At 46.9% G+C, this 26,064-nt stretch overlaps 1 protein-coding gene across 2 annotated transcripts in view; it reads left to right on the top strand.

Moving 5' to 3' along the window:
* Positions 1–26,064, top strand: part of LOC147110955 (metabotropic glutamate receptor 7-like) — a 1,230,052-nt gene that overhangs the window by 825,328 nt on the left and 378,660 nt on the right. For both annotated transcript variants that reach the window (XM_086001375.1, XM_086001374.1), the window contains exon 6: positions 17,271–17,471. In XM_086001375.1, the coding sequence (XP_085857501.1) occupies positions 17,271–17,471 (201 nt within the window). The remainder of the gene's footprint in view (positions 1–17,270; positions 17,472–26,064) is intronic.

Here is a 26,064-nt window from a genome sequence, read left to right as displayed (position 1 = left end):
TAAGCACTTTGGGATTTTTTTTTACATTAAAGGTACTATATCGATTCAAGTTGTTGTTGATGCAGGTGATGAGTTGCATCCATTCTTTGAGGGGTGGGTTACCTCACCTAAGAGAGTGTGAACTGCGAGTTCAGGTTCTGCCAAGTGAACGTGGAGCAACAAACTGGTGACGGATGTCTGCACATTATTGCCTGCCCTCCCCAATGAATGGAGCTCTGGAGTTGCTAGGGTTTCTGAGATAAAAATAGGGGCAAAATGGGAAGAATAAAATGGAGACTGTTAAGCAAAGAGCGTCCAGACCTGTTGGAACTTGGCTCTAACAGCTGCCCAACACGGCAAATTCCTCCCACCTTACCCTCTGTTCCACAAAGCATCAGGTCAGGAAAACACTTCCATGATGAAAAGAAAACCAAGCAAATGTTTTTAATCATCAGACACGCATAGCAATGAATGGTGGGACAGAAAGATCAAAGCACTGACATCTCCTGAAGATATTGTGGAATTGTTTGGCAGGGAAAGTCTTCAGAGGGTGGCAGAAGGTGAAATGAGTGAATCTGTCAGTGACCCTGGTAAGTGGCCAATGTTATACATTCCTATTTGCCTTACTGGATAAGAAGTGTAGTCTGTGCTGAGCTTTATGAAATATGTTATCTGTACAGATGAAGATATTTTTAATTCTCATACGTTACCCATAATGTAATATCTATCATTGTCTTCTCTTCACAGTACAACCTGAACCATCTGGATTCCAAAGCACTATTGCACCACACACTACATCAGAAGTCACTTATTCAAACATCACAATAATACCAAGCACCAGGACAGACATGAAGCTAACTACACCTCTCTAACCTAATGAGCCACCAGTGCAAAAGCATAGTGCAAGTAGAACTGCTGAAGTTGGTGCTGGGAAGCCAATGAGTGATCACCAATATTCTACATCCATGGCCTAAACAGAGGGACCAAGTTCATTGGGGCTGACTTGAAATCGAAGTGGTTGGAGCACTAGCTAGATTTGCATTAAAAACAGAAAATGCTGGAGAAACTCAGCAGGCCAGGCAGCATCTGTGAAGAGAGAAACAGAGTTAACATTTCAGGTCGATGACCTTTCGTCAGAACTGGAAAAAAGCAGGAAATGGAACAGATTTTTAAGCAAGTGAAGACACTGGGAAAGGGGGGAGGGGATGAAAGAACAAAAGGGAAGGTCTGTGATAGGATGGAAGGCGGGAGAGATTAAGAGACATTAAGAGATATCCAAGGCAAAAGGAGATGGTAATGGCACAGGTTAAGAAACAAAGGATGGCTCTAGATGAAGTGTAAATTGTGCTGGCAGAATGAAAGACAGCTGCCATGTGGGGGAAAAAAGACACAAAAAGTGTGGATAAAAATATATATATATATATGATGGGGCCGAGGTTATGATCTGAAATTGTTGAACTCTATGTTGAGTCCAGAAGGCTGTAAAGTGTCTAATCGAAAGATGAGGTGCTGTTCCTCGAGCTTACGCTGAGCTTCAGTGGAACAATGCAAGAGGCCGAGAACTGAGATCTGGGTGGGAGTGGAGCGGTGAATTAAAATAACAGGCGACCGGAAGCTCGGGTCCCCCTTATGGACCTCATCTTGCAGCACCTCAACTTCTCATCTCTTAATGTCTCTTAATCTCTCCCGCCTTCCATCCCATCACAGACCTTCCCTTTTATTCTTTCATCCCCTCCCCCCTTTCCCAGCCTCTTCACTTGCTTAAAAATCTGTTCCATTTCCTGCTTTTATCCAGTTCTGACGAAAGGTCATCGACCTGAAACGTTAACTCTGTTTCTCTCTTCACAGATGCTGCCTGACCTGCTGAGTTTCTCCAGCTTTTTCTGTTTTTATTTCAGATTTCCAGCATCTGCAGTATTTTCTTTTTGTAGATAGATTTGCATGATGTTCTGGACAATATCGTGGACAAGAGGCTGAGCAGGGTGGTAGTGCTCATCTCAGAATTGAATACCTTGATCTTCTCTAAGTCTGAGATGAATACCAGCATCTCAGAGTTGAGAACCTCACTCTTTTATGTCTGCAAGGTCCTGGAACATTGGTTGCCTGCATTGCAGGCCAGCATGCAGCAAACATTATCACAGATAGAAGAATTAAATCACATAGGGACTGCAAGGGGTTTTCTCCGATACTGGTCCCCCGTTACACACAGTTCTTGGACATCAGGATTTATAAGAACAAAATACACACGGCACAGGGTTTTGACTCAACCTTTGATTTGTTTGTTTATTGAACACACACAATTACTTCCCCATATCAGGCTAACAACCCCAAAATACAAACCCCTACGCAAGGGTTATTTGCATCATCACAATATGACACAGTTAAACCCGTCCGCGATTTGACTGTTATGTGGCGGAGCCACCAAAGGACTCAGAGCGGTTGTACATAATTCCTTTAACAGCAATGTAGTTACTGTCTGTGCCTGTACCTTTAATTATACTGTTTGACTGTACAATGTCTAGTTACCTTTACAGCGCGGTTTCAACGTGATGATGTCATGCCGTTAGTCACGTGATGCCCCAATGGCGGGAAGAACGTGATGACGTCATGACGTCAGTCTTCTGACCAGAGGATCAGTCCTCGTGGAGCCCTCAAGGAGAGTAGACCTGTAATTGATGTGTTCTAGCAGTTTCCAGTTTAAACTTGTTTCATTTCATTAAAGTTCATTGTTTTAATTACCTGAGTCGAACTCAGTCTTTTTGATAGGAACCTCTGTTCCTACATTGGTGACCCCGACTTCTACGAATGATTTTTGTGGAAGTTTCGACATGGACACGAACGCCGGCACGCTGAAACTGCCACAGTTCTGGGAGCAACAACCAGACGCCTGGTTTATCCAGGCTGAAGCCCAGTTCGCCATTAGGAACATCGTCGCGGATCAGACCCGTTATTATTACGTGGTCTCCGCCCTCGACAGCGCAACTGCATCACGGATCATCAGCCTCCTTGGTAGTCCTCCTACTGACAGCAAGTATGATGCAATTAAGGCGCGGTTGCTTCAGGTTTTCGGGCTCTCAAAGTCGGAGCGCGCTCGCCGGCTCATCACGCTGCCCGGCCTCGGGGACTCCAAACCGTCCGAGCTCATGAGCCAAATGCTCACGCTCTTGGGTGCTGAACCAGAATGTTTCCTCTTCCGGGAGCTTTTCCTTTATCAACTGCCTGAACAGGTTCAGGCTGCCCTAGCCAGATCCGACATTACAGACTGCGCCGAGCTTGCGGCCGAAGCCGATAAGATTTTCACGGTTACCCAGCAGTGCTGCGCGGCCACGAGGTGCCCATCCCCCACAGACGCGGTTCCAGCTTCTCCTACAGCGGGCTGGTGCTCCTACCACACCCGTTTTGGCGCGAAAGCACGATGCTGCCGCTCCCCCTGCAGTTTTTCGCCCCCAAAAAAAGCCAAGAAAGCACAGGTGGTGTCCCTGGCGATGGATGACCAAGTCTAATGGGTGTTCCGCGGTGGCGATGGCCATCGGTTCTACGGGGAAACTCCTCTATATCACCAATTCCCTCTCGGGCCGCCGTTTTCTTTGTGACACCGGGGCGCAGTGTAGCATTCTACCTGCGTCGAAGCTCGACATGCAGACTGGGAACCTCGGTTTTTTCCTCATAGCGGCTAATGGCGCAGCAATTCGAATGTTCCGAAAGCGGCGGGTCGAAGTCTGTTTCGGCAGTCAGCGCTTCTTTTGGGAATTCGTCACGGCCACAGTCTCATAGGCTATCCTAGGGGCAGATTTTCTGTGTGCCAACAGCCTACTTGTCGATGTCCGGCACCGCCGGCTGATCAACGCGGCCACCTTCCACTCGATTCCGTGCTACCACGGTACCTCCGTGGCGCGCTCCATTGCCTGTGCTTTCCCTCCTCCGGATGACTTCACGCGGCTCCTCGGGGAGTTTCCGGAGCTGACAAGGCCCACCTTCTCCTCTTCGGCGACGAAACATGGTGTTGAACATCACATCACCACTACTGGCTCCCTGGTTTATGCGCGGGCTAGAAGGCTCGAACCCGGCAAGCTCGCAGCTGCGAAGGCGGAGTTCGACACGATGGAGCGGCTTGGGATCATTCGGCGATCCAGGAGTCCCTGGTCCTCGCCTCTCCACATTGTGCCGAAACCAGGTGGCGGCTGGCGGCCATGCGTTGACTACCAACGCCTCAACGATGCCACCACTCCGGATCGGTACCCGATCCCGCATATCCAGGATTTCTCGGCCCATTTGGCGGGAAATTCTATCTTCTCTAAAGTCGACCTCGTCCGTGGATATCACCAGGTTCCAGTGCACCCACAAGACGTCCCGAAAACCGCAGTCATCACCCCTTTTGGCCTCTTTGAGTTCCTGCGGATGCCGTTTGGCTTAAAGAACGCAGCACAGGCGTTCCAGCGTTTAATGGACTCCGTTCTTCGAGACCTGCGTTTCATCTTCGTCTACCTTGACGACATTCTCATCACCAGTGCCAGCAAGGAGGAGCACATGTCCCATTTGCGTTCCCTCTTTATGCGCCTCAGCCAACACGGTTTAATCATCAACCTGGCCAAGTGCCAATTCGGCCTGCAACAGATCAATTTCCTGGGACATCGCATAACATCGGACGGCGCCGTCCCTTTGTCGACGAAGGTTGAAGCGGTTACCTCATTCCCACGGCCGTCGACAGTCAAGGCCTTGCAGGAGTTCCTGGGATGGTCAACTTCTACCACCGTTTTGTCCCCAAGGCGGCTCAACCCATGCAACCTTTGTTCGGGGCCCTCAAGGGCAAGTCCGGTAAAGATCCAATCAGCTGGACGGCCGAGATGGTCCAGGCGTTCGGCGACACCAAGAACGCTTTGGCCAACGCAACCATGCTGGTGCACCCACTTCCAGGTACTACCATCGCCCTTACCACCGACGCGTCAGACTACGCCATCGGTGCAGTGCAAGAACAGTGGGTCAACGGCACATGGCAACCGCTGGCGTTTTTCAGCCGTCAACTACGGAAGAATGAAAAAAAGTACAGCACCTTCGATAGGGAGCTACTGGCCCTTTTCCTCGCCATTCACCATTTTCGGTTTTTATTGGAGGGGCGTCCCTTCACGGCTTTTGTCGACCACAAACCCCTTACGTTCGCCATGGCCAAGACCGCCGAACCGTGGTCCGCTCGTCAACAACGTCACTTGACGTTCATTTCCGAATTTACCACGGACATTCAACATGTGTCTGGTAAGGACAACCTGGTGGCAGATTGCCTCTCCCGTGCGATGGTCCACGTGGTGCACCTGGGGATCGACTACGCCCTCATGGCTGCAGATCAGACCTCGGACTCGGAGGTCCAATCATATAGAACCATTCCCTCTAGCTTCCAAGCGACCAACGTCATCTTCCAGGCCGCAGGTGCCATGCTCCTTTGCGACGTCTCCATGGGATTTCCTCGACCTATCGTGCCAGTCGCATGGCGCCGGAAGGTTTTTGATGCCATACACGGGTTGTCGCACCCTGGGATGAAGGCTTCGCAATGGCTTATGTTGGCTAGGTTCGTCTGGAAAGGTATGCACATCGATGTCCATGACTGGGCTAGTACCTGCGTCGTATGCCAGAAGGCCAAAGTCCAGCGTCATGTCAAGGCTCCAGTGGCTGCGTTCACTGTTGCGGAGCGTCGTTTAGACCACGTGCACGTGGACCTCATGGGGCCGCTTCCGCCTTCTCAGGGTTATACTCATCTCCTCACCATAGTGGACCGCACCACTAGGTGGCCAGAGGCAATTCCTTTGGTTTCCACCACTTTGGCAGACATCGCTAGAGCTTTCATCTCCTGTTGGGTTGCCTGTTTCGGGGTACCGGCGGACATCTCTTCTGACCGTGGGCCGCAATTTTCCTCGGAGCTTTGGAACGCTGTGGCTCAGGGGCTCGGCACCAAACTTCATCGCACCACCGCCTATCATCCACAGGCAAACGGCCTTTGCGAGCGATTCTACAGGTCGCTTAAAGCCTCTCTTCGGGCCAGTCTTCAAGGTGTAGGATGGGTGGACAGACTTCCATGGGTCCTTTTGGGTCTTCGTACGGCGCTCAAAGACGACCTGCAATCATCTTCAACTGAACTCATCTGTGGCCAGCCGCTCCGTGTACCAGGGAATTTCCTCTCTTCTCCCACGGAGCCATGGTCCGCCTCCCAGCAACTCGTTCGCCACCAGGAAGCGGCCAGATGCTTCGCTCCGATACCTACGTCCTATCACGGTTTGCAGAACTCCTACGTGCCACCGGGACTGAAGAATGTGGAGTATGTATTCATCCGCCATGACGCTCACCAGGATCCGCTCATGCCCCCTTACACTGGTCCTTTCCGCGTCATCGAACCAGGAGACAAATCCTTTTCAGTCGACGTCGGAGGGAAGCCGGATCACATCTCGGTGGACCGCTTGAAGCCGGCTCACCTGGACCTGGACCACCCTGTCGTAGTCGCTCAACCACCCAAACGTGGCCGACCTCCCGCAGCCGCCGCACCAGATCAACCAAAGCCGCCTGCCAACTCGTCCGCGCTCGCCGCGCCTGCTCAACCACAACTGACTGCCAACTCAACCACCGGTCGTCAACTTCCTCTACCAGGGTATCGAAGTCGATCGGACAGGCTTGTCAGGCTTCCTCCTCGCCTCAGCTTTTCTGTTAAAGACAATTCTGGGGGGTGTAAGGGGTCGTTTTAACGAGCTTATGGTGTGCTAAATCGGTTTTGATTTTCGCACTACTCGTGAGCGGTTTCGAAGCGCTCCCCCCTCACGGTTCTAGACACTGGGCTTATTGCCAGACAACCTTTGTGTGTTGGCCCAACTCGTGACTCGGAAGACAAATGGTCAGATGAGACAGATTGAGTTTTAAATCAAAACGATCTTTATTTTTTTGAAAGAGAATGTACACAGAGAAAAATGGCAAGAATAAATATGGCCGAAAAATAACGTTTCTCACAGAGGACTAAATTATACACTGAGAAAAATAACTTTAAAGCATATAAACAGTTCTAAAATAGCGATAAGCTAAAAGCGGGGGTGAGGGAAGCGCACGGACACATCGAGGGATAAATCACACTCCTGACTTACAAATACCCTTAACGTTACAAACCCTCCCGTTACTGAATATACCTCAATTATGTCAGTTAGGTAGAGTTGGGCCTTTATGCTCACCAGAATTTCAAAACCCTTCTGGACCTTGGTACTTCTTGTTACGACTGGAATTTCCGATCTTCCTTATGGGACCGGCTCCTGGACCCTGTTACTTGGTGTCGTCCGGGACCTCCGACCTTCCTTATGGGACCGGCTCCTGGACTCGCTCTCCTGTACAAACTTTGGAAGTCCTCCGAAATCCTCAAGCCATTTTCTGTTCCGCACGGTCCTCGAACTCCTGATGGTAACTGGACTTGGACTTCACGGTGTGAACCGTCTCCGGAGGAGTCTTCCTTACTCTGGTCAAATCTTAGACTGACTTGCTGATGATTTACCTGAATGGTTATACTCTTTTCTGGCCCTAATCTTGGCGCCAAGTCAACCGTTTTCCTTTGTTAAGGTTGCTTTAACAAAAGCAAGCACATTAATTTTAACTGCTCGCAAATCAAACTAATGGGAATCCGATTAGTGTCCCTTCGTTTGTGTGTGCTCAGCAGTTTCTGAGATCGGTTACCGCTTTGCCATAATGGGAATCCGTTTAGTGTCCCTCCGTTTGTGTGTGCTCAGCGGTTTCTGAGATCGGTTACCGCTCTGCCAGCGATTAGCGCACCTCCAGGTGCTAATAGTTTTGTTTACTGCTGTAACCACATTACAATATCAAAAACAGTAAGGTTCTGAATTCTTCTAATCGATGATGACTCAGACTGCTGTTAGGTACTGTGTGTGTGTCCTTTTGAACTGGGCCATGAGAACTGCCAACTCCATTCTGTGTTCTCACAATGTGGCCACTTCAGGGGCCCTACCCGTATACTGTATTTCATGGATTTTTGCGAATCCTACAGGGGGCGCATGTGGCGGAGCCACCAAAGGACTCAGAGCGGTTGTACATAATTCCTTTAACAGCAATGTAGTTACTGTCTGTGCCTGTACCTTTAATTACACTGTTTGACTGTACAATGTCTAGTTACCTTTACAGCGCGGCTTCAACGTGATGACGTCATGCCGTTAGTCACGTGATGCCCCAATGGCGGGAAGAACGTGATGACGTCATGACGTCAGTCTTCTGACCAGAGGATCAGCCCTTGTGGAGCCCTCAAGGAGAGTAGACCTGTAATTGATGTGTTCTAGCAGTTTCCAGTTTAAACTTGTTTCATTTCATTAAAGTTCATTGTTTTAATTACCTGAGTCGAACTCAGTCTTTTTGATAGGAACCTCCGTTCCTACAGTTACATATAAAGTTACCCAGACTCAATCACAAAGCCCTTATTGTGATCTGACTGACACGCACAAACTTACTCAGACTCAATCATAAAAGCCCCCCCTATGATTGACTGAAACATACAATCACTACTCCCAATCGGCTGTCTCTTGGAGTTGATTGTAGGCCCGAATATCTCTGTTCGCTTTTCTGCCGTTGGCTTCCCACACCACTGTCTTCGAAGTGATCTTTTACTTAAACCAAAATCAACTTGCAATTTGTAACACATTTCCTGGCCCCCTCCTGAGCATACGATGGCCATTTCAAAATGTGTGAATTGTCCCTGCTATTGTCCATTGATTAGAGATACCTTTCTGACAATGCAACCTTCCCAAACTGACTGCATATGTGAAGTTGTTGGTTTCTGTTAGCATTCGTATGCAAATGGTTCAAGGCCCGGCCCAATATTGTCCTAGGCCTGCACTGATACCATGGTCGAAGGTGAACAATGTAACCCCTTAAGGTACATGAATATGTGAATGTTCTTGTTCAGATTTTAGATTGTCTGTGATCCAGTCGTAGTTTTGGCTGCAATGTTTGAATTAACCCTTTATTGCCGAGCCCTTTTTGCGGGCTCTGCAGTTCTGGGTTTTTATATTTCATAGTCCAATTTTTACCATTGGAGGAATGGATCCTACAGGACTTTGCTCCACAATGCTCTAATTGCATGGTATTCTCATGCGCTTGCTGCCCTTGTCCTTCTAGGTGGTGGAGGTCGCGGGTTTGGGAGGTGCTGCCTGTTAAATCTCAAGAGTTTAATAACCTTGCTTGTATAACAATTAAAAGAGTACGCAGGAGACAGAGTTCAGTTCACAGCCATCACTTTCCAGAATCTTCTCAACTTCATGCACTCTATTTCCCATAGTGCATTGCACATCACAACTATGGTAAGCTATGTGGGGCAATTCAAATACAACATTCAAAATACACAACACTGCCGAAGAAGCCTTTGCGAGTTGCTGCAGTGCATCTTGTAGATTAATGCAATTTGTGTGCACTTAGTTAAATTGAGGCCTGAAGGGCCCAAGAGAGGATAGACTGAACATTTAATCTGTCCAGATTCAGCAAGGCATTTGATGCACGTTTTTTCTCGATAAGAAATATTTTTAAGTTTTGCTGAGCCCAGTGTGTATTATTATGTTTGTTATTTTTTTCTTATTAAAGTGGTAGGTATTGCTTCAAGGTTTATCTTTTTAATTTATTCTCTCATCGATAATTACTGAACTAGCTAATCTCTTCCCACAAAAAGGCTTAACAAACATTAAATTAAGATGGTGTGAAGTGGACAACAGCCTCGAGACTAATCTATTCACCTGAGATACACTGTCTGCCATCAGACTCAACGCTGCTGTGTTTCAGATAATGGCGGAAAGAGTCAAGACACTGTCTCCATTTTGTATTCAGCAACAGCACAAATGACTTGGTGAAAAGAAAGTGATTTCTCCCTCCATTTTCCTGATAATTCTCCCCAAACTCCCAGGGAAAGCTCTAACCCTGGCAATCGAGGGCAATTTTCTGCTTTGGCCAGGGAGCAATCTGCCTGAGTCAGGGGAACCAGGCTAAGCCTTCCCATCCCGATGTATGGGTGAGAATTTGGGAACCATATGCAAAGAATGCCTCTTGTAAGGGGACAGTTTATATTATTATGAAGGCTTTGGAGAGGGTACAGAAGAGATTCACTGGAATGGTTCCAGGGATGAGGGATTACAGCTACGTGGATAGACTGGAGAAGCTGGGGTTGATCTTGGAGCAGAGAAGGCGAAGAGGAGATTTAATAGAGGTGTTTAAAACATGACGGGTTTAGATACAGTAAATAAAGAGAAACTGTTTCCAATGGCTGAAAGGTCAATAACGAGAGGACGCAGATTTAAGGTGATTGTCAAAAGAATCAGAGGTGACATGAGGAAATATTTTTATATGCAATGAGTGGTTAGGATTTGGAATGCAATGCCTGGTCGGGTGGTGGATACAGATTCAATAGTAGCCTTCAAAAGGGAATTGGATGAATACTTGGAGAAAAAATTGCAGGGATACGGGGAAAGAGCGGGGGCACTGGGATTATAACTGGATTGCTCTTCAAAAGAGCCAGCACAGACTGAATGAGCTAGATGGCCTTCTTTTGTGCTGTACTATTCTATGATTCTGTTATTTCTATGTGAGAAGTAACCAAAAGTAATGCACTTTCTATTGGCGATATTAGGCTGGATTTTGCTGTGAGTAGTGAAAGAATGGAGACTTGCACTTGCCCACAGACTTTCTATGGGGTTTTGCACAGCAAGTTGCTGTCGGCGGGACATCCAAACGGTGCGGCGCCCCCTACAGAGCATCAGGGACCTGTGTGAACAGGGCAAGCAACTGTGTATGTCCTTAACCAATCAGATTGAAGAATCATTAATGAGCAGCGCAGAGTTTGAACCAGGAAGTGTCAGTTGGAATAGTGAATTCAATTTCAAATCATGTACAGAAAGCGAAATAGAGAGAGAAAGACTGGATTAAGAGAGATAAAAAAGTGAAAGAAAGAAAAAGTTAAAAAAGAATTACATTAAAAAAAATCTCCCGCAATAATTAAAATATGAAGGACTGAGACTCCACACATGAAAGTTAATTTTCAGTGCCAGAGAGGTTGTTTGGCAGTATTTAAAGGTTGCTTAGACTGGAATGGACAAGCCCTAACTTTTTGAGGCAAGTTTAGTCCATATCTGCAATGTCAGTACAGCAACTTCACACTATTCAATACATTTGAATGGGGAGCCAGAGGTTGAGATGCTGTTTCCGCACAGCTTACGGAGGAGCAGTGCATCAGGGACAGCAACGTCTGGATTTTTGCATTTAACTGCCCATCTCCAGTCGCCGGAAGTTGTGCATAAATAATGGTGAGCGCTGTTAGCCTCACCATAATTTTCACAGCAATATATGGGCCAATGATATATGAGAGAGTATTATGGTAAGGGCCACTGCCCTATTACGTGCCATCCTAGAACTTCCCTCTTCAGTTTAAATTTTCAGATATTTGAATATTTTGTACTGATTAGATACACAAATCTAAACTATCAAATTAGTTAAGTTAATGAGAATTTTGAGGAACAGAAAAAGTCCTCTAAGCCCAACAAATTTGTGCCCTAATTCCTTCCCTTTTCTCCATATCCCTGTAACTGGTCTTTCTACAAAACTATATCCAATTGTCCCCTGATGCTGATTACACTCACTTCTCCCATTAAAATGAATGGGCAGAAAATCAAGGGCTGGAGATTGCATAAGTGGAAAACTTTGGCTGTCACATCTATGTGAAACAAGGCCACTTGAGATGGCCAAGAGGTAGCACAGACTTTGGGGGAGAAATTCAGTTGGTTGCGCCACCCGTTAGCGCCTTAAGAGGGCGATAAGTGGGGCGCGAGCCAGCTAGCGCCCGGGCGCGGCAATACCTGCGCCTCTCGTGAAATTCAGCGGATATTTAGCGGCGGCACTAAACCGCAACGCCCGCTCGCTCAGCTGCGCACGCAGCTCCTGATGTCATTTCAGAGTGCAACGCCCTTGCGGCGCCCCGGACCGGAAATTCAGTGGCGCCCCCCTCCTTTCCGCCTGTCGCTCCCAACGACTGGTTGACTGGAACGGTTCCCAGTCGCTGTGGGGCTGGGGGGGCGCTATTTAAGGGGGGCTCTTCCTGGCTTCTTTGTGGTAGCCATTTTTGGACCACTCCTTCTGAGAGAGAGAGAGAGAGATTTGCAGAGAGACAAAGGGAGAGAGATTTCTGCATTGAGTCAGCGCTCGCTGAGGTACTTTTGGCTTCTGACCAGAACTTTGTAGTTGCTTTGCTTTTTCACTGGCATAACTTTGAGTGGCCACATACTATGGGGGCTGCAATGGATGGGTACTTCGGGCTTCTCCATTACATTGAGAGGGCACAGAGACGCAGAGAGAGAGTGCCAATCATGGCTAGACGGAGGAGGGCCAACAGGCGTCGGCACACGAGACCTTACGCTCCCAGGGTTTTCCGCCAACAGTTCTCATACCTCAATATGTCTGAGGAGCAGTGTTTTTGGAGGCTGTGATTCAGCAAGGAAGTGGTCACTGAGCTCTGCCACCTGCTTCAGCCAGATCTGCAGCCTCAACTGAGGAGCAGGACGTCTCTGTCGGTGGCAGTAAAGGTAACAGTGGCTCTCAACTTCTATGCCACCGGCTCCTTTCAATCCGCTACTGGGGACATTGCCAATATCTCCCAGTTCGCAGTGCATTGCTGCATCCGTCAAGTCATGAATGCCCTCTTTAAAAGGAGACGACAGTACATCTCCTTCCCATGACCCCGGACAAGCAGCAAGAGTGCGCAATGGGCTTTGCAAGAATAGCGGGCTTCCCCATGGTCCAGGGCGCCATTGGCTGCACGCATGTGGCTTTGCGGACGCCGCAAGAGAATGCCGAGGATTTCCGCAACCGAAAGGGGTTCCATTCGTTGAACGTCCAGTTGGTCTGTGACCACAGACAGCTGATAGTCGCTGTCAATGCCCGTTTTCCAGGCAGCAGCCACGACTCCTTCATCCTGCGGCAGACTTCTGTGGCAGACGTTTTTGAGGCCCCGACTCACCCAGGAGGCTGGCTTCTCGGGGACAAGGGCTATCCTCTGTGCACCTGGCTGATGACCCCGCTCCGTGCGCCCAGCACCCATGCTGAAGAATGATACAATGAGAGCCATCAAGCGACCAGGAACATCGTTGAGCACACAATCGGCGTGCTCAAGCAACGGTTCTGCTGTCTGGACCATTCCGGAGGAGCCCTTCAGTACTCACCTGAGTGAGTCTCCCACTTCGTTGTTGTGTGCTGCATGCTGAATAACCTGGCAATCCTCAGGACTCAACCATTGCCACCAGACATTGGAGCACCAGCAGAGGAGGAGGAGGAGGAGGAGGAGCAGCAGCACCAAGACGGGAGGGAGGCACAAAGTGCAAGGGCCGTCCCTCAGCGGCTTCTAGCAAGTCGCTTCTAGTCCCCCTCTGAGGGAATGGCTTCTGCCATTCAAAGAACATGAATGGAACCGTGCCGCAACCCCTAAGCCGGTCAAGGCAACAATTAGTTCAAAGAGCAAACAAGCACATTCTGAATAAAGACACTTCTTTATTTAACAAACTGTGTGCCCTTCCCGCATGACAAAGTAATAGAGAGAAACCCCCAAAAAAACAGTCAGTCACATAACTGGCTCTCTCAACCTGGAGACAATGACCAAAACAGTAACAAAAATATGACCATGATCCTTGTCCTTCAATAAAACAATTAACAACATTTTGCCACACCTCCTACTTTTTGCCCTTCGAGGGTGATCTGCTTTGCTTGCGAGATTGGCCCCTTCCCACCCTGCAGCTCCTCCGCAATGGGGCCCCAGTGGCTGCAGCAAGGCTGGGGGAAGGCTGCTGAGTGTCAGAAACTGAGTCGGCAGATGCCCTTGAGGGACGGCCTGGACCAGCTCTGGGCCTGGAGGGCCCGGCTGCTGACTGCTCCAACTCTGCATGGGTGGCAGCAGTCTGTCCTACAGGTGGTGGCAGCTGCAGTGGAGAAGTGACAGTGCTGGCAGCAGGAATGCTGTCATCCTGAGAGAGGATAGCAACTCCCTGTTTGGCCGACACACTGGCACTCCCACGGGGCAGCATTGCAGCATGCGGAGCAATCTGCTGAAGCACAGATTGCTGGCCTGCTGCGGCGCGGTGAGGGCCCCGGCGAAACCTGCCCGATCCAGCGAGGGTGGCAGCCGTCAGTGCTCGTGTGGCCTCAATCTGCATCTGCATCAGACCAGCCACTGACTGCATTGCAGCACTAAGCAATTGCGTGGCAGCCGCCTGTGCTGTGCCGACATCCTGGACAATCCTTGCCTGTGCTGCGCCGAAGTCCTGGAGACTCCTTGCCTGTGCTGCGCCGAAGTCCTGGACACTCCTTGCCAGTGACTCAATGGAATCTGGCATCCTTGCCACTGCAGCCATGAGCTCAGTGTGCCTGTGCTCCGCCTGGGTGCTCATTTCAGCGAGGAGCCGCACCTCATCTGCACTCACTGTAGCAGGACTCGAGGCCAGACTCTCCCTCCGGGGAGAAGGCCGCCGAGCTTCCTTACCCCCCTCGTGTTGCTGCAGCTCGCTGGGCCCCGGAGTTTCACCCTCCTCACACCCTTCCCCCCTGCTCCCCTCCAGGGAAGACATGTCCCCATTATGGCCATGGGCTGCCTCGGCTGAGGGTGGCACTGATGGTCCGGCTTCCTCCTCGTCGTCGCCTTCAGAATCACTGACAGTGGCAGCTTGAGGGCCCGCCTCCTTACCTGGCGAATCAGCATCTGAAAGCAGGGAGGTACAAGAGTGGCTTTAGCGTGAGGACAGGGTGGCAGCAAGGGAGGCGTGAGTGCTGCAATGTACTGATTTGGCTCGAAAGTGGCAAAGGATGCTGCTGTGAGGAACAAGTGGAAGGAGAGAGGTCAAAAAGGTGATGACCTTACCATTGCTGTCCATAACGGGGTCGGCATCTCCAGTGGCGACGGGGCCAATCATCCGGCCTGCCATAATCCGTTGGACTCGCTGCTCCAGATCAGTCAGGGCTTGAAGGTGAGGCCGGCCTCCCCCGGTCCGTTGCTGCTGCCTCCTGTTATGCGCCAGCTTGCCCTGCAAGAGAAAGGACGGGCTCTGAGTACAGTGTGCAGCCCTGATCTTGGCTGCAATGCCTCCCATGGTGGAATAGCCCTTACAGTGTGCAGCCCTGATCTTGGCTGCAATGCCTCCCATGGTGGAATAGCCCTTACAGTGTGCAGCCCTGATCTTGGCTGCAATGCCTCCCATGGTGGAGTAGCCCTTACAGTGTGCAGCCCTGATCTTGGCTGCAATGCCTCCCATGGTCGAATAGCCCTTACAGTGTGCAGCCCTGATCTTGGTTGCAATGCCTCCCATGGTCGAATAGCCCTTACAGTGTGCAGCCCTGATCTTGGCTGCAATGCCTCCCATGGTCGAATAGCCCTTACAGTGTGTAAAGTGCTGAATGTGCGTGTGAGTTTCCTGAAAGGACCATAGGTGTTGGATGAGGGCTGGGCATTGGGGCTTTCAGGACCCTTTGGCCATAAAGTGAGGTGGACATGCAGGGATGAAGAGGATTCTGAATAGGGCACTCACCCTGATGACCCGAGTGAGGTCGTTGAACTTCTTCCTGCATTGCACAGGGGTCCTAGGCACCATGCTGCTGGAGGTCACTCTGTGAGCCACCTCCCTCCAAGCTTTCTGATAGTCGCTGGGCAGCGGCCTCCTGCCACTGTCCGGGTACAGGAGAGATCGCCTGCGCTCCACCGCGCCAACCAGAACCTCGAAGGCCCCCTCGCTGAACCGCTGCGCTTGCTCCCTGGCCCTCTCCATGGTCCTTGGCTTAAGTATGTGGCAACAGGTCTGTCCAGGCCGAGATTCAGGGCTCCGATGCGCAGGGTGTGGCTGCAATACAAGATCGACCCTCCCCTTTAAGAGCTGACCTGCGCCAGCGTGTCTGTGTGCAATCGCTAACTGGCCGCACCTGCGCTGCGCCCGCCCTCAGATGCAGCACCTTGCTCCTCCAGCTTAGCGCCTTAAGACAGTCGTGCAGCACCTGTTTTAGCGCTCCAAGCACCTCCTGGGGCAAAGGAGGCCAATTTACCAGTAGGTGGCGATAATTTGCGCCGGGCGCAAAATTTCGCACCCAGCCGATACTTACGCCCCAAACGGGGCGATACCGAATTTCTCCCCCTTTATCTTTGGAATTAGTTTTTAATGATTAAACTCTGGAGATAAAAGCAAAAAATGCTGGAAATGTACATCAGGTCAATTAGCGTCGTAAAGTTAAAGGTATGAAGAGAGAGGTGTAGGTGTCCAGAAGCAGGAGTATACCCACTTCAAACGGTGACTGTATTTCAGAAGTAATCCACCTTTGGACTTGATAAGATGCTACATAAATGCAAGTTCATTCCTTCTTTCTTCCTTATCCAAAATTAATGAAGGGATACCAAATCTAGATTTTGAATTAGGGAGACCATAAAATGGAGGTGGTATTAGCTCAGACTTGCTTCTCTTTGACAACTGAGCCTCTTTGACTCTACCTGATGCCTGCGGCAAAAGCACAGGATATTAACAAACCGCACCACCAAATCTACCGGTTGTAATGGACTAATATACATTTGAGTATGTTATCTGTCACTTCCTATGCTCTTTATTCCAAAAAATGCTCTGAATCCTGTAATGTGTCATGAAGCACAATATCACATTCAACTTTATTACTCTTCCATCTTCATCATACTGCCTCCAGTGTGCAATTGCACGTCTGCCACTTAACAGAAAGAAATTTAGAACTGTATTTAGAAAACAAACTATTCAGTTATATAATTGTCTCCAATAGAGATGGTAAACTTCAGTGTGATATTGTTCCTCAGGTTCTGCTAAGTTTGATAAACTTCATCCATGCTCGTGCATTGAATTACAGCCTTAGAATTTAACGTCAGCTATCTATTACCTTTATTATCGACACCATGTGATACAACAGACCTGTGGACCAATTGCAATAATTCATATTGCAAATATTCCATGATAAAATATAGTCTTGTTAGAACGCTAGATTCTGGTGGCAATAATAGTGGACTAATGCTTAATGACTTCATAGAACATTCCTTGTCTGCTCTTTTAGGTCTTAATCATTTCTTGACACCTGCACTAAAACAGCGGACTGAGGAATGTCATACGAATAAGTATCTGTCCACTAATATCACTGATATTATTTTCTAGGCTATGGATATTTTAATGACCATTGGGGTAATCATTTTGTGACAATTAACTTGCTCTGTTGAATTTCCATCCCACCCCCTGCCCCCCCCCCCCCCCCAGGAGAGGAGAGGATTGGATCACACTCCCAATACCAACAGGAGGGTAAAGTTCAGTTTGTGATTGACGCTGTATATGCCATGGCCCACGCTCTACACAACATGCACAAAGATTTGTGCCCAGGCTACACTAGCATCTGTCCTGCGATGGATCCAGTTAGTGGAGACGGTCTCCTGCGATACATCCGTAATATACATTTTAATGGTAAGCCTACTGATTTTGCATTGTTGGAGAAATGGGGGAATTGACAAACTATTGTCCATTATTTATGCATTTGTCATTGTTTAGTTAAACCAGTGTATCAAAAAATACATAAAATCAAGTGGTCAGTTTTTTGTACTCAATATTAACTGTAAAGTGAGTAATTGTTCTGCAGCAAATTTTGTTTTAATCTCATGTGCTTCTGGTACTCCTTTAATCGAGCAATCTGTGGTCTCTGCCTAAATCGTCAAATCAGTGAGAGATGTTGTTCCCGGAACTGTGCAATAGACGCTCAAAGGAACCATCCCCATTTAATTCATAAATAAGGAAAGAACTCTGAGGGCTTAATTTGAGATCTGAGATGTAATTTACTTCCAAATACAATCTGCTTGTTCTTAAAGGGGAGCGTTAGTATAAATGTGGGAAAACTTCCCTTAATACCCATCTTTTGATGTTGGAGTCAATGTTTAAAATGGTGTGCATTGGTCCCACCTAGTCTTTAAGTGTGAGGGAAATACATTAAATGACATATACTCACTCACCAGTCAATAGTGAATGGTTAATACAGAGTATGCAAACCTGGGCATTGGTATTTTGGTGTAAGGTTACATAGCAGGAGACTGTGTGATGAGGTAACACCTCATGCAAGGCATTGTTCCATGAAAGTTCTGTATTAATTAGGGAAAGCTGATGATTGGCGCTTGTATAATGGAGATTCCATGTAGGCAAGGATTTGTTAAATCAAGATGGGAAAGAATTCGGTTTCAGAAAATGCAAGTTTCTAGTCAAATAAACTATAAACCTGAAGGCTAAACCCCTTGATAATCTCTGTCACTTGCTTTAAGGATTTTTTTTATGCTTGGGTCCCTATAATGATGTCGCTGACATTTTCCAGACCTCAGTCTCATTTTTTAGTCCTATGTGTCAGCTATTCTGAAGTAAAGTCCAATAGGGCACCATATAACCTTTTCCTTATTGTTAAAGAAAAATCAGGATAGCAGCATGGGATCAAGAGATCTGTTATACAAGTAACATCACTGTCATGGAAACTGCTAAAACTAACCGCCTGTAACCAAGCATGCTGTGTGACCACTGATGACGAGGTCACTTTGAAAAGAGACCATCGATTATTCATTAAAAAGAAAAGATAATGGACATGTGTATGGAACCGTATCAAAACCCAACACAGCACTTCCAATAGCCTTTAAATGTGCATTTACACCACAACTTTGGCATAGTGTTATGCTGGAGTTGGGGCCCAACCCGATTCCGGAGAGAGGCAGAGTGAGACTCCTCGGACCACTTCAGTTTGACAGTGCATGGAACGTAAGTCCAATGTGGGTCTAGCCTTACTGAGGTGTATAAAATTATGAGGGGTATGGATAAAGTGGTTAGAAAGGACCTATTTCCCTTAGCAGAGGGGTCAAAAACCAGGGGGCACAGATTTAAAGTAATTGGGGGAAGGTTTAGAGGGGATTTGAGGGGAAATTTCTTCACCCAGAGGGTTGTGGGGGTCTGGAACTCACTGCTTGAAAGGGTGGTAGAGGCAGAAACCCTAACCACATTTAAAAAGCACTTGGATGTGCACTTGGGATGCTCTAACCTGCAAGGCTACGGACCAAGAGCTGGGAAGTGGGATTAGGCTGGATAGCTCTTTGTTGGCCGGCGTGGATACAATGGGCCGAAATGGCCTCCTTCCGTGCTGTAACTTTCTATGATTCTATGATTCTAGGTGTGCATGGGTCCCGAGACATTGATATGTGCGGTACTTGCATATTGTTAACTGAACACTAGATGGCCACCTGATGGGAGTAAGCGCATTTTAGCAAGTACACTCCAGGGTCTCTCGTATTGCTTGTATTATTCTTTGACGGGAATATTCTTGAAGGCCTGAAAATAAAAGTAAAGCCAGTTATTACCACAGCAATTAGAGTGCACCTTCAGACATAATAGACACTTTTAGCATTTGCTTGTAATTAATTTAAATGTTTAGACAGTGCAGGTGAGATCCTCTCCCAGCTCTGCACTTTACTGCTGATGTACAGTGTAGATTCCCCACCAAGAGCAGAGGTACATTGCCATGCTGAAACACAGCAGTTGAGCATTCAGTACTCCCGCTCAAGAAAAAAAATTGTTAAAGCAAGAGACAAAGAAGTCAGAGGTTAAGAAAGAGTGAGAGAGTAGCAGCAGATCTCTTTTCGGCGTCCTTGTAAGACTTGTCCTTCTGGAGAAAGTTCGATCCAGTCAGGAGAATAATTTTGTGTGAGAACAACCTATTCTAAGTAGGTCAATTCAAATGTATCCATGATATGGATGTTTGGATTCTGTATCTAAAAAGTGATAACTGTGATTGGTGCATAGATGGAGAATTGTTTTTTTGCCAGGGAACATTCAATTTAATTGCTTTGGTCATTTGATACAAACCTGTTCTCTTTTGGAACATTAGCTTTCAAATGAATACACATTGTTAGTGTTCTGGGGGGCGGGGTTAGATATGCTAGAACTGCTGGTAAGGGCCAGTAGCTGCCATATGTATCATTAGCCTGGGAGCCATTAGGATACAAGCCCAGTTTCAAAGACACAGTGGAGCAACTTGACCATGGCACCGCATTGACTAATTACAGGTTCACGTCTCACTCAGATCCCATCTACTCAGTTAATGCCTTGATGAGACATAATTGGATTAGCCTGGAGACAATTGGTGGGCTTGCAAAACAAAGCATCTGGCTTGCATTCTGCTGATCCTCATGGCTTTGCTATCATGTAAACAATAAGGCAAGAACATTTTCATCTAATGTGTTCAAAGTCATTGATTTTTTTTCCCTGAAACATACATAATTAGAGAAACGAAAGGACCGGATCCTGCTGGAGCGAGGCATCTCACGGCGTATGCAGTTAGTTAGACTTTTTCATGCACCTTTCAGCTCGCAGTTTCTTTGTGCCATAACTTGCTAATAACGGCGTGGCGAGGGCAGTGGGGCATCTGGGACCTTAATAAACGACGAGATCAACAATGCATCTCCTTACCCAATGAGATTTAAGGATTGAGAAAGAAACAGAGGAACGACAGAGAAGGAGGGTGAAATAGAGTCAAATCAGGTACAGAAAGAGAAATAGAGAGGGAAAGAAAGATTGGATTGAGGGAGAGGACAAAGGAAAAGCATGAAAAAAAGGTAAACAGTTAAAATTTGACATTTTAAAAATCTCTAAGAACAATTCACTACCTGAAGGAATGAGACACCACAGTTTCAATTGTTCCCATTTTGGGTCAGAGAGTTTGATTGGCATTGCATTAACAATTATTACATTGTTAAAAGAGTACGTACACCCTTAATTACCAGACTTAAATTTCAGTAGCGAGTTTAATGGCAATTAACGTGCAAATCCAGCAAATTCTTCAAAATAACAGGGATGTTAAGGGCAAGATGCCGTTTGCACGAAGCAAATGGCGGAGTGGCAGAAATCAACCAGCAAATTCTGGAGATTCGCAATTTACAGCGTAGCTCTTAATCCCCTGAACTTGCTGGCTGATTTGCACATTAATAATGGCGTGCATCATTAACACACCATTATTTTTCCAGCAAGAAAAGGATCAAAATGCCCTCATAGATACACAAAGGCAGCATACAAATCTTTAAGAAAACAGTGAGTATTTTGAATTGTTGCAATACTAGGCATAGCTCTAAACTAAAGGGAAATATATAGCACAGAGTTCCTTATCATTTGAAACAGGATAGATCCTGGATCTGTTACCCCCATTAATAGGTCACCAAAGTTTTAGTGAGAATTAAAGACTGCATTGTTATTTTGTTTGATGGATTTGTTTTTGCTTCTGTAAAAAATGTATGACTTGGAATAAATTCTTATTAATAGTTTTAGCCTTAGCATGAAATTAAAACTTCACAACACAAGCAGGGATGCCTTTGCTGCCCTTGCTATTGAAATAACACAGCACAACATGGCATCTTGCCCATACATAGGTAACTAAGAAAGTCAAAATGCCCTTAAGAACATAAGAACAAAAGAAATAGGAGCAGGAGTAGGCCATTCGGCCCTTTGAGACAGCTTCACCATTCAACAAGATCATGGCTGATCTTCTACCTCATCTCCACTTTCCTGCGCTATCCCCATATCCCTTGATTCCCTTAATGTCCAAAAATCTATCAATCTCCATCTTGATTATACTCAATGACTGAGCATCCACAGCCCTCTGGGGTAAAGAATTCCAAAGACTCACAACCCTTTGAATAAATAAATTTCTCCTCATGTCAGTCCTAAATGGCCGACCCCTTATTCTGAGACTGTGACCCCTGGTTCTAGACTCCCCAGCCAGGGGAAACATCCTCCCAGCATCTACCCTGTCAAGCCGTTTAAGAATTTTATGTTTCAATGAGATTAGCTCTCATTCTTCTAAATTCTAGGGAATGTAGGCCTAGTCTCCTCAATCTTTCCTCATAGGAAAATCCCCCCCCATCCCAGGAATTAGTCTGCCTTCATAAGGGAACAGGCAAACTTGAATAAAAAAGGCTTGAATTGACTGAAATTTTGAATGCTTCCAAAATAATCTTTACCAGCCCACATCAAATCTCTTCAAATTCTGCCTTTGAGCTGAACAATCATTTTAAATTGCTTTGCTTCTAAATCTAGGTTATTGTGGGGAATTGGTTATTCTGTAGGTGATTGTGGAACGTTGTACACTAGTCAACAAAAATCACTTGAAGGCACGTTCTGCAATTTACTTTTCTTGTTGGAATGGCTTGCTGTGATCTCTTGGTGATCCTTACAGGTTAGTTAATGAAAAGAAAAACAAGGAGAAACAACACAAATGCTAAAACCGAGACGGTCAGAGTGACTCCTCTTGTGTACGCCCAAGCAACCCGCCAGAGGCCGAGGATTAGATTTCCCCTCCTGGAGTTTCTGCTGGGAAAGAGGCATTCCGTGAGAAGGCGGAGGGGAGGAGAAAATGAAAAAATGTAGCTGAAGTGTAAAGATTAAAATGAAATCCTGTGCTCTTGGTCTACTTCACTGTGGGGGGGGGGGGGTGCGGTGGGAGGGAATAAAAGGTTAGCTGCTAAGCTGCAGAGCCTTGGAGGTGTGCCTGCTCGACAAAGCCAGTTGTATGTTCTTGGCCTTCTGCAGTCTGACTTTTATTTCCTTGACAAAACTTCGCACAAGATCAGACATGTCCAGTACTTGGCTGATTTTATCCATTACTGGACCTGTCTGGACAGCTGTGGCTGTAGGCAGAACCACAGAAACTGAGGGCAACTACTACGTTTTTTAAGAATATGTCTGATCAAAGTAGGTTATTGACAGGGTAGATGCTGGGAGGATGTTTCCCCTGGCTTGGGGAGTCTAGAACTGGGGGTCACAGTCTCAGAATAAGGGGTCGACCATTTAGGACTGAGATGAGGAGAAATTTCTTCACTCAGAGGGTGGTGAATTTTTGGAATTCTCTACCCCAGAGGGCTGTGGATGCTCAGTCATTGAGTATATTCAAGACAGAGCGATAGATTTTTGGATACTAAGGGAATCGAGGGATATGGGGATCGGGTGGGAAAGTGGAGTTGAGATAGAAGATCAGCCATGACCTTACGGAATGGTGGAGCAGGCTCGAGGGGTCGAGTGACCTACTCCTGCTTCTATTTCTTATGTTCTAAGTAATGAATTGATTAATTTTTATTGGCGAAATGACATTAGAGAGATGATATGCTCAAACTTTTTTAAAAACAAAACTGGGAGACATTGACAACAAGAGACAAATTGGCCATATAACTTAGACTGAATGCAAAACTAGAGGGCATGGTTCAAACTTAACTAGCCTCAAAGGGCAGATGAAGATTAGAATCTTTTCTCACTACATTGCAGTGAATATGTGAAGCAGACTAGAAACAACAGTCTTTTTCAAAAGAGCTGGATAAATATTTGATTAGGAACAGGTTTAAGGGTTCGAGAGATAAGTACAGACAAAGATTATCAAATACTGCACAGTGCACGATGGTGGCTGTGCTACTGGGATTATGGCTGCACAATGGAGGTGTGAGGTTGAATAGATTGATATTGTCATTTATTACTTTCGGGAATTGGGAAAAAACATTGCAGAGATTCAGGAGATGAAACAAGGGCTAGAGCTACTGATGAGGTGGATTGTAAATGGAATGAAAGCAGAAAATGCTGAAAACTCTCAACAGGCCAGCCAGCATCGTTCATGAAAGGCCGTCGACCTGAAACGTTAACCCTTCGCTTCTCTCCCCATGGAAGCTGCCTGACCCGCTGAATGTTTCCAGTATTTTCTGTTTTTACTTCAGAACCCCAGCATCTGCAGTATTTTGCTTGTTAAGTTAAAAACATTAACTTACTTTGCTCAGTTTCATTGCCGAGATACCGATACTTAATATTTGGTAAAATTGCCATTTTTCAACTGTTAATTTGTGAATAGTTCTACTTCTGTTCCTTGTGGATTAATGTACCTACACACTACCAAGTAATCTGTGTTGCGGAAAGTTAATTACTTTGGAGATCCATTAATAACATACTGTCTTTATCCCTAAAACTAGAACTAGCCTTGGCATTAATCATATAAGAGTAATTAAGCTATGTTAAATATTGCAGCATTTGTGGTTTTGTGTAATTCAGCACTTTATAGTGGTCTAACTATTCTCATTTACTCTACCTGATTTATTTTCCTCCTCCAAAGTCCTTTCACCTCTTTGCAACCTCCTTTAACGGGCAGGTAGAGGCAGTCCAGACTATAGATTTTTGCATAGATACTGCAAATACTGCTCCGTAACCAGTGGTCAAATCAATACAGTTCTAATGGACAAACAGTCCAGTCACTGAGGCAGAGCACTCTGCTTCTGCGGGAGCATTCCGTGAAATGAAAACTGCTCAGCAGATTTGATAGGTAGCTCTAAAACTCAAGCACATGTTCATCTGTTGGGAAGTTTGTATTTTGTTACTGAATAATGCTTATATGTACATCAGAACCTGTCCATGAAAATTATAGTTTTACATTTTATATTTAAAGAATGTATATGAATTTCTAGGCCCTAAGCAATGGAATTCCCTCCCTAAACCTATCTGCCTCTCTCTTCTCCTTGAAGATCCTCCTTAAAACCTATAACATTGACCCAACTTTTGTTCAAATGTCCTAAAATCTCCTTCTTTGGCTCAGTGTCAATTTTTGTCTGATTACGCTCCTGTGAAGCGCCTTGGGACGTTTTACTATGTTAAAGGTGTGATATGCAAATTGTTGTTGTTAGAAATTCTTCAATACTTTGCTGCTGATGCAGAGGCTCAGTTGACTGGAGTATGGATTGTAGATTTGCGAACAGTGGGCAATGTGCTTGAGTCATGATACACCCCCATTTGCATACATTTAAATGAATATGATTTTTATCTTAAAGGTGTAAAACAGTTCTATTCTAGTTTGCACTGCTTTATGACGCCCCACCCACCCTAGAATCCCACGTGCTAATAGCACAGAATTTGTGTGTCTTACCTCATTTGCATAACGATTCACAATTCCAGGAGCAAACTCCATCGGTTTTAGGGATGACACCACTGATAGGAGATGAGAATTGGTGGGGAGTCAAATTTAAAGTGATGGGACAAATGAAAGGGGGAGTGTCACAAGGAAAGGGGGGTGAAAATTTTGAAAGCTTCTGCAGAGCATCAAAAGGCATCTCAAGTCATGAGCAACCTTTGCCAAGGCTGAAGGGACGTGGCTTCCAAGTATTCACGGCCAGGATCGAGGGAAAGGGACGCATGGGTGGAGGCGGGAGTCTACAGAGAAGTGACGGCACAGCCCAACATTTGGCCACCTCTTTGGTGGCTGCTGATGTCAAGTTGGGGCTGCATCAGGAGAGTTTTCTCTGTGCCACTCTACAGCAACATCCCATAGGTCAGCACTGCAGCAGGCCTGCGAGATAGTGCAGCCAAGTTTCTGGTCACAGCTGACCGTTACTGCCCCTGCGATACCCGCTCTGTACCGCCTGGTAGCCGCTGGTGTCCTTGCAGCAGAGCTCGGTATCTTCACCACCCACCACCCCCCACCCCACCGCTGATCCAGACTCTGAGAAGGTGGATAACCACACTGATTCCCAAGTCGATTTAGGCTTTCATGAGCCATAGTGCCAGGTGCATCTGTTTATTCAATATTTTGCCCGTTATTGGCACCAGAGGGTTTTCCATTAGGAATCCTTCAAGCTTAAAGTGTTTGGAGGTAAAGGGGACCACTGGAAGGATGCCAGGGTGGTCAGGTGTTCTGTACTCTCGCTGCCCTCTCCTGCACAAGCACCTGTGGCGTATAAAAGGCCCGATGCACTTACCTTGAAAGTGTGGGCCTCTTAAATACACTTCCGCTCCAGGTTAGCCCGAGGCCTTGTCCCCCACCAGGTTTTACTGGCAAGTGGGAGAGTCAGTGCCCAGCACTGCCCCTTTTCGAACCTAACAATGAAACTCCTGCCCGTTACCAGTGGGAGCTCTGGCTGCCTAAACCGAGGCCTGCCCGAAAATAGTCCTTGTTCACGCAGCAAAATGGGGCAGAAGTGGGGTTGCCAACTCTGGTTGAATGTATTCCTGGAGGTTTCATCAC

This window comes from Somniosus microcephalus, chromosome 11 (assembly GCF_052327205.1).
Source record: "Somniosus microcephalus isolate GS21.2 chromosome 11, FLI_Smic_1.0, whole genome shotgun sequence".
Lineage (NCBI taxonomy): Eukaryota > Metazoa > Chordata > Chondrichthyes > Squaliformes > Somniosidae > Somniosus > Somniosus microcephalus.
Note: the sequence above shows the minus strand (reverse complement) of the source record. Positions and strands in the feature narration are given on the sequence as shown.